This window comes from Dendrobates tinctorius, unplaced genomic scaffold (assembly GCF_039654945.1).
Source record: "Dendrobates tinctorius isolate UK_male_01 unplaced genomic scaffold, ASM3965494v1 ptg000315l, whole genome shotgun sequence".
NCBI classification, from domain to species: Eukaryota; Metazoa; Chordata; class Amphibia; order Anura; family Dendrobatidae; genus Dendrobates; species Dendrobates tinctorius.
This window is the reverse complement of record NW_027361982.1, coordinates 1,118,456-1,137,310: the sequence shown is the minus strand read 5'-3', so window position 1 is coordinate 1,137,310 and position 18,855 is coordinate 1,118,456. Positions and strand designations below refer to the sequence as shown.

The following is an 18,855-nucleotide window of genomic DNA, read 5'->3' as shown; positions in this document are numbered from 1 at the left end:
TCTACCAAACAGTTCCAGTTTGGTTTCATCAGACCATAGGACATTCTCCCAAAACTCCTCTGGATCATCCAAATGCTCTCTAGCAAACTTCAGACGGGCCCGGACATGTACAGGCTTAAGCAGTGGGACACGTCTGGCACTGCAGGATCTGAGTCCATGGTGGCGTAGTGTGTTACTTATGTTAGGCCTTGTTACATTGGTCCCAGCTCTCTGCAGTTCATTCACTAGGTCCCCCCGCGTGGTTCTGGGATTTTTGCTCACCGTTCTTGTGATCATTCTGACCCCACGGGGTGGGATTTTGCGTGGAGCACCAGATCGAGGGAGATTATCAGTGGTCTTGTATGTCTTCCATTTTCTAATTATTGCTCCCACAGTTGATTTCTTCACTCCAAGCTGGTTGGCTATTGCAGATTCAGTCTTCCCAGCCTGGTGCAGGGCTACAATTTTGTTTCTGGTGTCCTTTGACAGCTCTTTGGTCTTCACCATAGTGGAGTTTGGAGTCAGACTGTTTGAGGGTGTGCACAGGTGTCTTTTTATACTGATAACAAGTTTAAACAGGTGCCATTACTACAGGTAATGAGTGGAGGAAAGAGGAGACTCTTAAAGAAGTTACAGGTCTGTGAGAGCCAGAAATCTTGATTGCTTGTTTCTGACCAAATACTTATTTTGCACCATAATATGCAAATAAAATGAAAAAAAAAACAGACAATGTGATTTTCTGGATTTTTTTTTTCTCAGTTTGTCTCCCATAGTTGAGGTCTACCTATGATGTAAATTACAGACGCCTCTCATCTTTTTAAGTGGTGGAACTTGCACTATTGCTGACTGACTAAATACTTTTTTGACCCACTGTACTTACTGCTAACCTGAATTCTTTTACTAATGGTCTAATTGGGGCTTTTCCTGCAGGTATCACAATACCGGACACTGAGTTCAGTGATGGTATCCCCCCGTTTGCTTTTTGATAGGAGCGTGAGACTTTGCTCCAATAATGTTTGGTTCTTACTTTTTCTTTTTTACAATGGTTTTGATTATTATTTAGGTAGAAGTCGCAACTAACAGCAATCTCAATCTCTATGCGGTGTCTCTAAATTTTACTCGGGTAATACTTTACGCCATATTCAGCAGAGTTAAACATGGGGTCTGAGATGATATGTATGACATGAAATGTGAGAGGTATAAAAACCCCTCAATAAAAGATCAAGGGTTTCTCGCAGATCAGACATTATCGCCCTCACATTGTGGCCTTGGTGGAGACGCACCTGACCAGGGATACAGCTCGGTGCGTGCAGAAACCTTGGGTACAATGGTCTGTCCATGCATTTCACACTAGTTATTCAAGAGGGGTTTCACTGCTGGTACATAGAGATGTTAGATGGGAAGCCAGGGAGACCCAGAGGGATCCTGAGTGTCGCTTTGTTTTTGTACATGCATTGATAAATACCAGGAAATATGTAATCCCATGTGTTTAGAACCCCTCCCGGCCAATACGTCCATTCTTCAAAAAGCAATGAGTTTTTCCCTAAATTATCCATACGCGGACGTTATCTGTATGGGCGACTTCAATATGGTCATGAATACCTGCCTTGATAAATTGAGATTGGATGGGGGAACGTCTGGGGGAGCCTCTTCGCCGACTGCAACCCAGCTGTCACTATTTATGGGGGGTAGCGGGTGGCTAGATTTATGGAGGATACGTCACCCTGAGTCAAGGGAGTATACCACTAAGCGATCTCTATCGCGCATAGACTATATATTCGGATCCAATGGTCTGGCAATGTGGGTTGACAATATAGAACATGGCAGTAGGGGGATCTCAGACCATGGGCAATTAAATATGGGCAATTAAATAACAGGCTAGTCTGGAAGTTGAACCCTTTTTGGTTAAAGTTGATGGTGTCTCCAGATAGAACGATCGATCAGTTGCATTGTTTCATCTCGTCCCACCCAGAATCTCAAGATATCAATTTATTTTGGGATGCCCTTTAGGGTACCATTACACCTAGCGATGCACCAGCGATCCCGACCGGCGATATGACGCGGTCAGGATCGCTGGTACATCGCTAGGTGGTCGCTAGTGAGCTGCCACACAGGCAGATCTCACCAGCGACATCGCTGGGGACGGGGATCGCTACTTACCTGTCAGACGCGGCGATCCTGACTGTGACGGCCGTCTGCGAATCTGGGCTGCAGTGGGGACAGCACCCCGAGTAACCCCGAGACCCTTAACCCCTATACAGGGATCTGGAATTGTAGCAAGGCCCAGGAGGTAGCTGTCTAGATTAGCAGTGGACCAGAGCAGGACGGCCACCAAGGGGTCAAAACTAAAACCCGTAATCAAGGTCAGGATGCAGGAGTCTGAGACCAGGGCGCCGCAGAGGCACAAAATCAGCAGACAGAGGGAGAGTCAAAAGTCCAGGCCAGGGTCAGTAAAACCAGGAGGGCAGCGAGGTACAGAATCAGCAGGCAGAAGGAGAGTCAGGAATCCAAGCAAAGGTCAGCATCAAAAAGTCGGAAGAGAGGCGGAGGTACAAAAACGGCAGGCAATAGAATGGTCAAGAATCCAGGCTGAGGTCAGAGTATACACTATAGAAATTCACACAGTAACACGCAGGGGAACCAAGAATATATCCGGCGGCTTGCAAGACCAGTCCCCAGGTATTTGAGGGATCAGGTCCTCCCTCACAGGTTCCCGGCCCGATGATGTAACCAGGACCGCCCCCGGACCAGGCCAGATGGACATGCAGTAAGCCCTACATGACTGACAGAGGGGCGGCGCCTGCGCCCACCAGATGCCTGTGCAGGAGCCCCCTCTCTGCCACCACCCTCACCCTGGAGCGAACCACGGCACCTCCCAGTGGCTGAGGCAGGAATAGCCGTCCCCGAGTCCGACGGCGATGTGACGGTCCGGCGCCCCCGAGTGGCCGAGACCGGAACTGCAGGCCCTGAGTCTGGCAGTGACGTCCGGCGCCTCCTAGTGGCAGACGCTGGAACAGCAGGCCCCGAGTCCGACGGCGACGTGACGGTCCGGCGCCCCCGAGTGGCCGAGACCGGAACTGCAGGCCCTGAGTCTGGCAGTGACGTCCGGCGCCTCCTAGTGGCCGACGCCGGAACAGCAGGCCCTGAGTCTGGCTGCGACGTGACAGTACCCCCCCTTCTAAGAGGGGCCTCCGGACCCTCAAAACCCGGTTTGTCCGGGTGAAGGAGGTGAAATCTTCTAATTAACCCCTTGGCATGGATGTCACCAGCGGGGACCCAGGACCTCTCCTCTGGGCCGTAGCCCTTCCAATGCACTAAGTATTGCACGGACCCTCTCACTAATCGGGAATCAAGGATACCTTGGACTTCGTACTCCAAGGTACCCTTGACCAAAACTGGAGGAGGAGGGGACTGGACAGGTTGAATTGGGGAGCGGTACGTTTTTAGGAGGGATTTGTGGAAAACGTTGGGTATTTTGAAGGACTGAGGGAGCTTTAAGCGAAAGGCTACCGGGTTAATTACCTCCAAAATCTCATAGGGACCAATAAATCTGGGGCCTAGTTTGGCAGACGGTACCTTAAGTTTAATGTTCTTGGTAGACAGCCAAACTTTGTCCCCAACTCCCAGGTGCGGCCCCTTGGACCGCCGTTTATTTGCCGCCGAAGCCTGTCTGACTTGGGAGCCTTTCAAGTTTGAGTTCACCTCTGACCAGATGGTCCTTAAGTGATGTATGGATTTCTCTACCCCCGGGAGGTCCGACATCTTAGCCGAAAATGAACCAAAACGTGGGTGTAAACCAAGATTACAGAAGAACGGGGTGGTTTTGATGGATTCTTGGTATTGGTTATTTAGGGCGAATTCGGCTAACGGGAGATGTTCCACCCAATCAGATTGATGTTCCGAAACATAACAGCGGAGATACTGCTCTAGGCCCTGGTTAGTGCGCTCAGTTTGACCATTGGTCTCAGGGTGGTAAGCGGAGGAGAAGGATAATTCAACGCCAATCCGTTTGCAGAACGCCCTCCAGAATTTAGAAACGAACTGGGTTCCTCGGTCGGACACGATATTCACCGGGGCGCCATGCAGTCGTATTACATGAATAACGAACAATTTACTCAGCGTTTCTGCATTAGGTAGTCCAGACAGGGGAACAAAATGGCACTGCTTACTGAACCTGTCTACCACCACCCAGATGCATGTCTTCCCTTCTGAGGGTGGCAGGTCAGTAATGAAGTCCATGGAGATGTGGGTCCATGGACTCTCTGGGGCAGGCAAGGACTGGAGCCAGCCGGCAGGCCGATTATGGGGGGACTTAGCACGAGCACAAGTTTCGCAAGCCAGTACGTAATCCTTGCAGTCCTTAACCACCGTCGGCCACCAAAAATTCCTGGTCACTAGTCTGGCTGTATTATTAACACCAGGATGGCCTGCCAGGACAGAGTCATGCGACTCTTTCATAACTTGTAGACGCAACGGGGCCGGAACGAACAATTTCTGGGGGGGCGTCGTGTCCGGGACTTGTTCTGAGGATCTACGGATCTCCTCCAGAAGGTCCAGAGACACGGCCGACACGACGATCCCATTGGCCAGTATTGGGACTGGTTCCGAGTCCTCAGCCTGTGAGGGGCAGAAACTTCGAGAGAGGGCGTCAGCCCTTACATTTTTCGTCCCTGGACGAAACGTGATCACAAAGTTAAACCTTGAGAAAAATAAGGCCCACCTGGCCTGCCTAGGATTCAGTCTTTTAGCAGACTCCAAGTAGGTCAGGTTCTTGTGATCTGTGATCACGGTAACCTTGTGTTTAGCACCTTCGAGAAAGTGGCGCCATTCTTCGAAGGCCCACTTTATGGCCAACAATTCCCGATTCCCTATATCATAATTTTTCTCAGTAGGGGAGAATTTTCGGGAAAAGAAGGCACATGGGCGGAGTTGAGTGAGAGAGGCAGTGCCTTGGGAAAGCACTGCACCTACCCCAACCTCAGAGGCATCAACCTCTACCACAAAGGGGCGATCTAGATCAGGCTGAATTAATATTGGGTTGGCAGAAAAACACTCCTTTAAAACAGAAAATGCCTGAAGTGCCTCTGGCTTCCAATTAACCACGTCAGCCCCCTTCCGGGTCAGATCCGTGAGCGGTTTGGCGATCTCAGAGAAGCCTTTGATGAATTTACGGTAGTAATTAGTAAATCCCAAGAATCGCTGCAGCGCTTTTAGAGTTTTAGGTTGTACCCATTCTCTAATGGGTCGGATCTTGGCAGGATCCATGCGAAACCCCTTAGCAGAAATCATGTACCCCAAAAATTGTACCTCCTCAGCCATAAAAACACATTTCTCCAACTTGGCGTATAGAGAATGTTCTCTAAGTCTCTGGAGTACAGCACGGACATGTTGCACGTGTGTAAGAACATCAGCGGAGTAAATCAGGATGTCATCCAAATAAACCACTACATATACCCCACAAATATCCCTGAATATATCATTCACAAAGTGTTGGAACACGGCGGGCGCGTTACTCAATCCAAACGGCATCACAAGGTACTCAAAATGACCAAGAGGTGTGTTAAAGGCTGTTTTCCACTCATCCCCATTTCTTATGCGAACCAGATTGTAAGCCCCCCGCAGATCAAGCTTAGTGAACCGATGGGCTCCTAGTAGCTGATTAAACAGATCAGGGATGAGTGGAAGCGGATACTGATTTTTCACAGTAATCGCGTTCAGCTCACGATAATCAATACACGGTCTGAGTCCACCATCTTTTTTTTCTACAAAGAAAAACCCAGCCCCTACAGGTGAAGTGGAGGGTCTAATAAAACCTTTTTGCAAGCTGTTCGCTATGTAGTCCTTCATGGCTACACGCTCAGGACCAGAGAGGTTAAATATTCTCCCCTTAGGGAGACGAGCACTTGGAACCAAGTCTATAGGACAGTCATACTCTCTATGAGGCGGTAATTTCTCAGACTCCACTATGGAAAAGACGTCCTCATAGTCCCTTAATGCGTATGGTATAAAGGGTGTTTTAATTTTAATTTGGTTCACTGACAGCGACATACAGTGATTCTGACACTGTGGACTCCAGCGCACGATATCCCCTTGGTGCCAGTCAATAATAGGATTATGCTGGCGCAACCATGGCATACCTAACACAACTGCATGTGATAAATTGGAAATAACAAAAAATGACATATGTTCTGTGTGTAATGCCCCCACTGACATAACAATCTCTGTAGTAACAAATTCCACTCCACCCTGGATAATGGATGTACCATTAATCGCCGTGGTTTGAATAGGAGCATTAAGCCTTAAAAGAGGTACACCAAGTTTCCTTGCAAGCAAAAAAATCTATGAAGTTGCCTGCGGAACCACAATCCACATAGGCCTTCACACACAAAGATTTCTTTGAAAATAAGAGAGAAACGGGTAACAAAAGTTTAGCCGCATTTGCGGGCAATACCTGAGCCTCTGGGACAGCACGACCAGAGCTGCCCAGAGGCAGACGTCCCAGGAATGTGGATTTCTGACGCTCAGCATTTCCCTTGAAGCCTCCAGGCTGCAGCATGATGGTATAGGAAGATGGGAGTATTCCTTCAGACTGTGCACTGGAGCAGGTGTAGGCCAGGTAATCAGCTCAGGGGAAAAAAAAAATCAGGAGACTGCTTTTATATATGATGGAAATATACACAAAAAGCAGTTCTTTTTTGGGCCGGATATAATGTGACGGCCGTCTGCGAATCTGGGCTGCAGTGGGGACAGCACCCCGAGTAACCCCGAGACCCTTAACCCCTATACAGGGATCTGGAATTGTAGCAAGGCCCAGGAGGTAGCTGTCTAGATTAGCAGTGGACCAGAGCAGGACGGCCACCAAGGGGTCAAAACTAAAACCCGTAATCAAGGTCAGGATGCAGGAGTCTGAGACCAGGGCGCCGCAGAGGCACGAAATCAGCAGACAGAAGGAGAGTCAAAAGTCCAGGCCAGGGTCAGTAAAACCAGGAGGGCAGCGAGGTACAGAATCAGCAGGCAGAAGGAGAGTCAGGAATCCAAGCAAAGGTCAGCATCAAAAAGTCGGAAGAGAGGCGGAGGTACAAAAACGGCAGGCAATAGAATGGTCAAGAATCCAGGCTGAGGTCAGAGTATACACTATAGAAATTCACACAGTAACATGCAGGGGAACCAAGAATATATCCGGCGGCTTGCAAGACCAGTCCCCAGGTATTTGAGGGATCAGGTCCTCCCTCACAGGTTCCCGGCCCGATGATGTAACCAGGACCGCCTCCGGACCAGGCCAGATGGACATGCAGTAAGCCCTACATGACTGACAGAGGGGCGGAGCCTGCGCCCACCAGATGCCTGTGCAGGAGCCCCCTCTCTGCCACCACCCTCACCCTGGAGCGAACCACGGCACCTCCCAGTGGCTGAGGCAGGAATAGCCGTCCCCGAGTCCGACGGCGATGTGACGGTCCGGCGCCCCCGAGTGGCCGAGACCGGAACTGCAGGCCCTGAGTCTGGCAGTGACGTCCGGCGCCTCCTAGTGGCAGACGCTGGAACAGCAGGCCCCGAGTCCGACGGCGACGTGACGGTCCGGCGCCCCCGAGTGGCCGAGACCGGAACTGCAGGCCCTGAGTCTGGCCGTGACGTCCGGCGCCTCCTAGTGGCCGACGCCGGAACAGCAGGCCCTGAGTCTGGCTGCGACGTGACACTGACATCCTCCCACCCGCGTCCACGCGTCGCTCGTCGGCACCACAGGAAGCGCAGCAGGAAGTGACCGACGAGGAATGGACCAGGAGCTTCTCGCGCGATCAGCGATAACCAGCGGGGGAGCCGGTCGGAGGTAAGTATCGCATGCAGCAATATCGCTAGCAATATCGCTGCAACGTCACAAAATCGGTGACTTTACAGCGATATTGCTAGCGATATCGCAGTGTGTAACGGGGGCTTAAGGCATATGTGAGGGGCTGTTTGTCCTCCACGATCTCTTATACCAAGCGGGTAACCTCAAGGGAGGATCATGAGATGGAGCGACGATTGAAAGATTCAGAGGCTACATACATATCTAACCAAACTAACGGCAATAGGATTGAGTGGTTGGCTGCTCAGAGGTTATATGCTCAGCATAAGGACACTAAGGCCAAGCGTAAACTATTCTTTACTCGCCAGTCGTATTTTGAGCTGGGAAACCAGGCAAGCAAATTCTTGGCCTATTTGGTGCGTCAACATAACACCTCAAACACAATATTACAGATTCGTAGGTCGGATGATTTATTGTTGTCTTCAACTGAGGAGATACTCGGCTGCTTCTACGATTACTACAGGTCATTATATGAATCTAACAGTGACTCTTATAATTTGAGGTGTTTGGATTACTTGTCAGATGTGACATTCCCTACATTAGATCCTGACCAGCAAGCTTTTATGGATGCTGAGTTCACTGCGGAACTAGAAAATGCCATGACGGACATGGCCTCCGGGAAGGCCCCTGGACCAGTCGGATTACCTATTGAATTGTACAGGAAATACCGGGATATATTAACGCCACTTCTGGTGAAGGTATTTCGGGGAATTTGTGAAGGGAAATCTATGCCTGAGTCCTTTTATGAGGCTAATATCATAGTGCTTCGGAAGGCGTGGAAGGACCCTTTGGAATGTGGATCCTATTGCCCCATCTTGTTAGTAAATGTGGACTATAAAATATTCACTAAGATCCTAGCTACCAGACTGAATTCAATTATATTGAACCTTATACATCCTGATCAAACGGGCTTTATGCCTGGTAAGAGCACGTCCATTAACATCAGACGGGTCCAGTCAATAGTCCAATATAGCTCCCTAATGCCAGACAACAAATGGGCACTGGCATCGCTAGATGCCTCCAAGGCTTTTGACTCTCTTGAGTGGCCTTTCCACTCCGCATGCTTGCAAAGATATGGCTTTGGTGATAAATTTATAAAATGGGTCAAAATACTATATATGATGCCCAAAGCCTGTATTATAGTGAATAGCTCCGTGTCTGAGTCTTTTCCATTGCATAGGGGGACTCGTCAAGGTTGCCCTCTTTCCCCAGCCCTATTTGCCCTTGCGATTGAGGCACTGGCAATATGTACTAGGTCTTCCCCTGGCATTAGGGGTATAGATATAGCAGGTCAGGTAGACACCATTGGTCTATATGCTGACGATATGGTGATATTTATGGATGAAGCGGAGGAAACTCTGCAGCAAGTAATTGCCACTATAAATAGATTCAGTAAATATTCAGGTTTATATATAAATTGGGAGAAGTCTGCCCTGTTACCCCTTTCCCATGCCCCAGCTAGAGGCTCTCTCCTCGCTGTCTATTGTATATAGCTTTAAATATTTGGGTGTCTACATATCTCATAATAGTGCGCTTGACTCACAACTTAATATCCACCCACTGATGGAATTAAAGTTAAATTTGCATCCTGGAGCAAACTCCCGCTGTCTGTAGCCGGACGCATCAACCTGGTTAAAATGATGTTACTTCCCAAGCTTAGCTACTCCCTTCAGCACAGTGCTGTGATGGTACCCAAATCCTTTGTGAATCTCAATTCCCAGATCACATCTTTAAGGCTGGTTTCACATTTGCGTTAAAATAACGCTGCGCCCTGCGTCGTTAAGCCCCGCCCCGAGCCGGCTCCCTGCCCGCCCCATCCGGGATCACCGCCTACCTTCACATTTGCACGCATGCAATCGGCGCACCCTATCTTTAGCATAGGGTGCGCAGATCATGCGCTGCCAGTGTGAAAGTAGCGTGCTGCGCACTTTTGACGGTGCGCCGTGCGCGCCGAAATGCAGCATGTTGCATGGGCAGGGAGCCGGCTCGGGGCGGGGCTTAACGACGCAGGGCGCAGCGTTGTTTTAACGCAAATGTGAAACCAGCCTAATATGGGGGAAAACTAGGCCCAAACTTAAATTGTCCACCCTACAGAGAACCAAAAAGGGAGGTGGGGCGGCGTTACCAGATTCTTTCCTATACTACTTGGCTGGGCAGGCTAAAGCTTTAAGTAAATGGATGCCGGGTAATTACCTCCCCAATTCTGAACATCACCTGCTTCACGCTGCACGAACTGATTGCCCACTGGGTTTCCGTGAGTTGGAGAGGAATAATGTCCCTCGTCTACTACCCTTGCGCCGACTGGCGCGATTAGCATGGAGGCAAATTACAGGTTGCGCATGATATCCCGAGATCCCAATTTTTCCGCTATTTACAGCTGAGATCGGCTCTTCAACCATTCATGAGATGTAGGGGTGGGGGCCGTACTATTACATCTCTACTTTTGATAGGAATCCTTAATTCGCAAGGTCCCCAGGGTCTTATCTCCTCTTTATATACGTACATGCTGTCAGTGGGAACGGAATCTGCTATAAGCTCTATTAAGGGGAAGTGGGAAAGACTCATCCCTAATACGCAAGGAGAGGAGTGGGAGGAGATCCTGGAGTCTCCGGTCAGAGTATCACCATCTATTAATAACAGAATGATACAGTTATATATAATACATCAATCATACTTTACTCCGACACGACTTTTTAGGATCGGTCGGTTTCAATCATCAGAATGTTTACGATGTCACTCACCAGATGCGGATTTTGTTCACATGATATGGCAATGTCCCACTATTCTACATTACTGGAAGGAGGTGACCTCACTCTTGTCATCCCTGGTGCAGGTCCCTGTTCCTCTTGAGCCACTGGTCTGCTTGTTTGGGGTATGGGACGAGGCGATTTGGGGTCACTATGTCGGGATCTTTCTGCGCGAGACACTGCTTATAGCTCGGACGGTATTGACACTATGGTGGATGGGAGGTTCATGTCCCTCCCTCAGAATGTGGATTGACCTGGTAAACTCGATTGTTCCATACGAGCGCACATTACATCAAAATAGGGGATGCCCGGGTAAGTTTGAAAAGATTTGGGAGAGGTGGAATTCCTGTCATCTTACTTTACAAGGTGGAGACATCACATGTGAGATAATATGATATCAGATACTAGGCTGCGCAGTAGTAGGCACCAGTTGATGTAGTTGTAGTTTAGGAATTTATAATTAAACTTTATTATCTGAGTAATATGATAAAGGTTTGTGAGATTTGACTGATATACATGCTTCACAATGGATAGCCAGCTGTTTCTTCCATACACTTGGAGGGTTATGTATGTATTCTTATCATAAGTCAATGTCTGTTATGCATTTTCTTTGTTCAATAAACGAATTAAAAAAAATAAATAAATGTAGAAATTTTTGCAAATTTATTAAAAAATTCATAAGTATTCAGACACTTTGCTCAGTATTGAGTAGAAGCATCCTTTTGAGCTAGTACAGCCATGAGTCTTCTTGGGAATGATGCAACAAGTTTTTCACACCTGGATTTGGGGATCCTCCTGCCATTCTTCCTTGCAGATCCTCTCCAGTTCCATCAGGTTGGATGGTGAATGTTGGTGGACAGCCATTTTCAGGTCTCTCCAGAGATGCTCAATAGGGTTTAGGTCAGGGCTCTGGCTGGGCCAGTCAAGAATGGTCACAGAATTGTTCTGAAGCCACTCCTTTGTTATTTTAGCTGTGTGCTTAGGGTCATTGTTTTGTTGGAAGGTGAACCTTCGGCCAAGTCTGAGGTCCAGAGCACTCTGGACGAGGTTTTCATCCAGGATATCTCTGCACTTGGCCGCATTCATGCTTCCTTCCATTGCAACCAGTCGTCCTATCCCTGCAGTTGAATAACACACCCATAGCATGATGCTGCCACCACCATGTTTCACTGTTGGGATTGTATTGGGCAGGTGATGAGCAGTGGCTGGTTTTCTCCACACATACCGCTTATAATTATCACCAAAAAGTTCTATCTTCGTTTCATCAGACCAGAGAATCTTATTTCTCATAGTCTGGGAGTCCTCCATGTGTTTTTTAGAAAACTGTATACAGACTTTCATATGTCTTGCACTGAGGAGAGGCTTCCGTTGGGCCACTGTGCCATAAAGGCCCGATTGGTAAAGGGCTACAGTGATAATTGACTTTGTGGAACTTTCTCACATTTCTCTGCTGCATCTCTGGAGCTCAGCCACAGTGATCTTGGGGTTCTTCTTTACTTCTCTCACCAAGGCTCTTCTCCCACGATTGCTCAGTTTGGCTGGATGGCCAGGTCTAGGAAAACTTCTGGTGGTCCCAAACTTCTTCCATTTAAGGATTATGGGGGCCACTGTGCTCTTAGGAACCTTGAGTACTGCAGAAATTCTTTTGTAACCTTGGCCAGATCTGTGCCTTGCCACAATTCTGTCTCTGAGCTCCTTGGCCAGTTCCTTTGACCTCATGATTCTCATTTGGTGTGACATGCACTGTGAGCTGTGAGCTCTTATACAGACAGGTGTGTGCCTTTACATATCAAGTCCCTTCAGTTTAATTAAACACAGCTGGACTCCAATGCAGGAGTACAACCATCTCAAGGAGGATTACGAGGAAATGGACAGCATGTGACTTAAATATGAGTGTCTGAGCAAAGGGTCTGAATACTTATGACCATGTGATATTTCAGTTTTTCTTTTTTAATAAATTTGCAAACATTTCTACATTTCTGTTTTTTTTCAGTCAAGAATGGGGTGCAGAGTATACATTAATGAGAAGAAAAATTAACTTTTCTGAATTTACCAAATGGCTTCAATGAAACAGTGAAAAAGAGTGTGAATACTTTCCGTACCCACTGTATATATACAGGTAATGGCCAATAACGTCTGCAGAATTCATGCGGGGCATGATGATGGGGGCAGTCCTGATTATGTGATGGGGACTGGTCCTGATTATGTGATGATGGGGACAGTCCTGATTATGTGATGATGGGGACAGTCTGATCATGTGATGATGGGACTGGTCCTGATTATGTGATGATGGGGGCAGTCCTGATTATGTGATGGGGACTGGTCCTGATCATGTGATGATGGGGACATTCCTGATCATGTGATGATGGGGACTGGTCCTGATCAAGCGATGATGGGGACAGTCCTGATCGTGTGATGATGGAGACTGGTCTTGATTATGTGATGATGGGGACAGTCCTGATTATGTGATGATGGGGACAGTCCTGATCATGTGATGATGGGACTGGTCCTGATTATGTGATGATGGGGGCAGTCCTGATTATGTGATGGGGACTGGTCCTGATCATGTGATGATGGGGACAGTCCTGATCATGTGATGATGGGACATTCCTGATTATTTGATGGGGAGAGTCCTGATCATGTGATGATGTGGACAGTTCTGATTATGTGATGTTGGGGACAGTCCTAATTTATGTGTTGATGGGACAGTCCTGATCATGTGATGATGGGGACTGGTCCTGATTATGTGATGATGGGGACAGTATTGATTGTGATGATGGGACATTCCTGATTATTTGATGGGGACAGTCCTGATTATGTGATGATGGGGACTGGTCCTGATTATGTGATGATGGGGACAGTCCTGATTATGTTATGATGGGACAGTCCTGATTATGTGATGATGGGAACAGTCCTGATCATGTGATGATGACAGGTCCTGATTGTGATGATGGGGACAGTCCTTATTATGTGATGATGGGACAGTCCTGATTATGTGATGATGGGGACAGGTCCTGATTATGTGGTGATGGGGACAGTATGATGATGGGACCAGTGCTAATTTGTGCCGTATAGATATCTTACATTACATATCAGTCACTTCTGAGGTCTGTAATGTACTGGTTTCTCCCATCTCTTCCAGTATGGGTTTCAAATATATTGAGATGTTTGGTTTTTGGAGAGAGTTGTGGGTGAGGAGGGAATGGCGTCTCCCGTCACTGATCCAGCAGGAATAAGAAGCACAAACAATGTTTATAACACAGATGTTTAGTGCAAGAAACTAAAGATGACGCGGTTACAATGCGGGATCTGTTGTCCTCCAGAATGATGGTGGGTCGGGCCTGGCAAGACATCCATCACTGACCCCCAACCACCCTGTAGTACAATTTTTTCTTATGAAGTCCTAGATCCAGGACAGTCCACGCTGCCAAACTACACATATTAACACTGTTGTTGTGTGGCTGATAACAGAGAATCTCACTATAGGGCATTCATTAGTCCACACCAAATAATGTTATAAAGGGGGCGCAACAAGAAATAAAAGATAGCTGCACGCTCCTTACAATGTAACAGACAAATCCACACCAGAGCCCCGCCTTCAAGGAACACCATGTCACCAAGTGCCCTGCCCCCGAGGGACATCATTTCACCCAGTGTCCTACCCACCCGAGGGTCACCTTGTTATGTGCAGTCCCTTCTTTTTTTGGTTGCTTTTGTCTGGCATTTCTCAGGGACCAGAGATGGAGGTCATTGGGCTGATTGCACTGGTCTCCACACAGCCAAGGCCCGGGACTGGTTTAGTGGATTTGTTCCAGGTCGTGCAGAGCAGAGATTGGAGTTTGCGGAACACTGATCCCCGAAATATGATGAAGATCCAGGGGTCCAGGATGGGATTGAGAGCACTGAATCGGAAAGCCATCAGATCGCCAGTTTCATCCAATGGGTCTCCTTTGGTGTAGAGGGCGCCCAGGAAAGCGCGGAGCTGTGGGTGACATAATGGACAAGTCATGAGAGTGCAGTGCTCTGCTGGCTGATGATGCAGGGTCAGAGTGGCCTACAGCCACTCATGTAGAAGGTGGCGTCCTGCAGCCTTTTCTACAGGTAGATTAGAACCTCACCACCCCAGACAACCAGGGATGCCACCATTAACTTTTCCATTTCCCCTGACCAACAGGGATGCCACCATTACCACTTTCACTGTCCCAGACCACCAGGGATGTCACCATTAACCCCTTCCCTACCCCAGACCACCATGGATGTCGCCATTAATCTCTTTCCTATCCCAGACCACCATGGATGTCACCATTAACCCTTTCCCTATCCCAGACCACCAGGAATGCCACCATTAACCCTTACATTATCCTAGACCACCAGGGATGTCACCATCACCACTTTCACTGTCCAAGACCACCAGGGATGTCACCATTACCACGTTCACTGTCCCAAACCACCAGGGATGTCACCATTAACCACTTCCCTACCCCAGACAACCATGGATGTCACCATTAACCCCTTCCCTATCCCCCAGACCACCACCAGGAATGCTTCCATTAACCCTTACACTATCCCAGACCACCAGGGATGTCACCATTAACCCCCTCCCTATCCCAGGCCACTCGAGATGTCATCATTAACTCTTCAACAGCGCAGATCACCAGGGATGTCACAGTTACAAATTTCACTGCCCCAGACCACCCAGGGATGTTACCGCTAATTCATTAAATGCACTAAGCCACATAGGAAGTTACTATTAACCCCTTGGTTGTCCCAGATGAATAGGGATGTCATCATTTATCCCTTAATCATTTCAGACCACCAGTGATACCCTAATCCAGAGATGTTGCTGGAGGAATTAGGATTATTCAGACATTTCACAGGGCAATTATTCATTTTAAATATGAGTTATTTGCGGACTTGGGGCCACACACTGTCACTACTCAGGAGCCCTCAGTCCTCTATGTCCAGTCCGACAAAGGTGAAATCTTCTGCTGAAGACAGAGGGGTAAGAGGCTCTGGGAATGCTGAACCCCAGGCGACCAGTGATCGCAGACATTTGGTGTTTTCTCTTTTGCTGAAGTTTATTAGGTGATTGTGAAGAGACCTAAGATATGTGACAAATCCATCCCTCAGACTAATTAACCCTAAATCTACTGACTACAAACCACCCAAGCACAGAGCAACTAGAGCCACAGGTACCCCAATACTGCGAGGGGACACATTAAATCCCTCGGGGGAGTCGGTTATAATGTGTAAAACATTATCCTGTACTCCCAAGTGTCAGCGTCATTATCCTGTACCTGGAGTGTCAGCGTCTTTATCCTGTACCCTGAGTGTCAGTGTCATTATCCTGTACCCTGAGTGTCAGTGTTATTATCCTGTACCCCAAGTGTCATCGTCATTATTCTGTACCCCGAGTGTCAGTGTCATTATCCTGTACCCTGATTGTCAGTGTCATTATCCTGTACCCCGAGTGCCAGTGTCATTATCCTGTACCTCGAGTGTCAGTGTCATTATCCTGTACCCCGAGTGTCAGTGTCATTATCCTGTACCCCGAGTGTCAGTGTCACTATCCTGTACCTCGAGTGTCAGTGTCATTATCCTGTACCCCGAGTGTCAGTGTCACTATCCTGTTCCTCGAGTGTCAGTGTCATTATCCTGTACCCCGAGTGTCAGTGTCACTATCCTGTACCCCGAATGTCAGTGTCATTATCCTGTACCCCGAGTGTCAGTGTCATTATCTTGTACCCCGAATGTCAGTGTCATTATCCTGTACCCCGAGTGTCAGTGTCATTATTTTGTACCCTGAGTGTCAGCGTCATTACACTGTTCCCCAAGTTTCTTCTCCTCTAGAGGTCTTGTTCTTTCTCTACTTTCTATACTGTGAGCTTATATCAGTCCAAAGCTCTGAATAGTGGAAGCTCATTTAACCCCTTCGTGACAGAGCCAATTTGATACTTAATGACAAAGCCAATTTTTACAGTTCTGACCACTGTCCCTTTGTGAGATAATATCTCTGGAACGCTTCAACGTATCCTACTAATTCTGAGAATGTTTTCTCGTGACATATTGTACTTCTTGATAGTGGTAACATCATGACTTGCGTTTATTTATGAAAAAAATGGAAATGTGGCAAAAATTTTGAAAATTTAGCTATTTTCAAACTTTTAATTTTTGTGCCCTTAAATTAGAGAGTTATGTCAAACTAAATAGTTAATAAATAAAATTTCCCACATGTCTACTTTACATCACCACAATTTTGGAAACATATATTTTTTTTGTTAGGATGTTATAAGGGTTAAAAGTTGACCAGCAATTTCTTACTTTTCCAACAAAATTTACAAAACCATTTTTTTAGGGACCACCTCATATTTGAAGTGAGTTTGGGAGGTCAATATAACAGAAAATACCCAAAAGTGACACCATTTTAAAAACTGCAGCCCTTGAGGTGCGCAATACCACATTCAAGAAGTTTATTAACCCTTCAGGTGCTTCACGAGAACTAAAGAAATGTGGAAGGAAAAAATGAACATTTTACTTTTTTCACAAAAAACTTACTTTGCAACCAATTTTTTTTTATTATCACAAGGGTATCAGGAGAAGTTGGACCACAAAATTTGTTGTGCAATTTCTGCTGAGTACGTCAATACCCCGTATATTAGGGAGAGACACTGTTTGGGTGCATGGCAGGGCTCAGAAGGGATTGAGCACCGTTTGACCATTTGAACGCAAAATTGGCTGGAATCAATGGTGATGCCATATCGCGTTTGGAGACCCCTGATGTACCTAAACCTGATGCACCTAAACAGTGGAAACCCCGAATTATAACTCCAACTCTAACCCCAACACACCACTAACCCTAATCGCAACCCTAACCACAACTCTAACCCCAACACACCCCTAACCCTAATCCCAACCATAACCCTAACCCCAACACACCCTTAACCCTAATCCCAACCTTAACCATAATCCCAGCCATAACCACAACTCTAACCCTAGCCCAACCCTAACTTTAGCCCAACCCTAAAGGAAAAATGGAATTAAATAAATTTTTTTATTTTATTATGTTTACCTAACTAAGGGGGTTAAAGGAGGTTTGATTTACTATTTTTTTATTTTGATCACTGTGATAGGGTCTATCACAGTGATCAAAATTAACCAATAGGAAAAATTTCCTATTGTTGCCGGGTGCCGGCCGGAAGATTTCGCCAGGCGTACTGCACATGCGCCCGCCATTTTCTTCCTGGTTCAAGATGCCGGCGGCAGGGGGACTTCACGGGGGGATGCAGGGACACCGTAGGTACCGGCAGGGGTATTGGGAGACCCCATTTCTCTCTCCTATGATGTGCGACTGCAACACTGGAGTCGGTAAAAACTTCCGACGACGGGGGGCGATATATCCTTATTTCTCAGCGCCGATAAAAAGCGGTGCTGAGGAATAAGTACCCTTAATTTCTGATGTTAAAAGGCATATCGGCTGTCATTAAGGGGTTATAAAATGCACCAGTAGAGACTGAAAGAGTTTAGTTTGAACAGTCAGGACCAAAACTTTCCGACGTTACTATGGTTACTGACTCACAATTATAGGCATTCCATAAGGTTTTACACTTTTATTGACGTATCCATGAAGTTCCTGTGACACCCCAGTATTCCCAGTGCTGCCCCTTATTCTCCACACTTCTGCCCCTTATTCCCCAGACTGCTGCCCCTTATTCTCCTGACTTCTGCCCGTTATTTTACTGACTTTTGCCCCTTACTTTCCAGACTCCTGCCCCTTATTCTCCAGACTTCTTCCTGTTATTCCCCAGACGTCTGCCCCTTTTTCCCCAGATGTCTGCCTCTTATTCCCAAGACGTCTGCCCCTTAAGCCCCCTTCGCACATAGCCAGATCGCTAGCGATATCGCTGAGGCTGTGTGCCCACGATGCAATTTTTAAGCGTTTTTGCAGCGATTTTCGGCGCGAAAACGTTTAAAATCGTATACAGAACGCACCCCATGCATTCCTATGGCATTCCGCACATGCTGTGCTAATGCTGCGCTTTTTTCCGCGGCGGAATCGCATCGCGGAAAAAATCGCAGCATGATCATTCTTTTGTGCGGAATCGCAAAGAATTGCCGCGATTCCGCACCAATAGGAATGCATGAGAATCGCTTACTTCCCGCATGTGGCTATGCCCACCAAGCGTGAAGTTAAGCATCTCATGTGCAGTTGGTACCCACGGTGTGGAGGAGAGGAGACTGTCCTCCAGGCCCTGGGTACAATACCCCTGTAAAAAAAAGAATATAAAA

At 47.5% G+C, this 18,855-nt stretch overlaps 1 protein-coding gene across 2 annotated transcripts in view; it reads right to left on the bottom strand.

Moving 5' to 3' along the window:
- Nucleotides 1–13,820: 13,820 nt before the first annotated feature.
- The window catches only part of PTGIR (prostaglandin I2 receptor), a 42,017-nt gene continuing 36,982 nt past the window's right edge, over nucleotides 13,821–18,855 (bottom strand). For both annotated transcript variants that reach the window (XM_073561185.1, XM_073561186.1), the window contains exon 3: nucleotides 13,821–14,551. In XM_073561185.1, coding sequence (XP_073417286.1) covers nucleotides 14,297–14,551 — 255 coding nt within the window. In that variant the 3' untranslated portion in view covers nucleotides 13,821–14,296. The remainder of the gene's footprint in view (nucleotides 14,552–18,855) is intronic.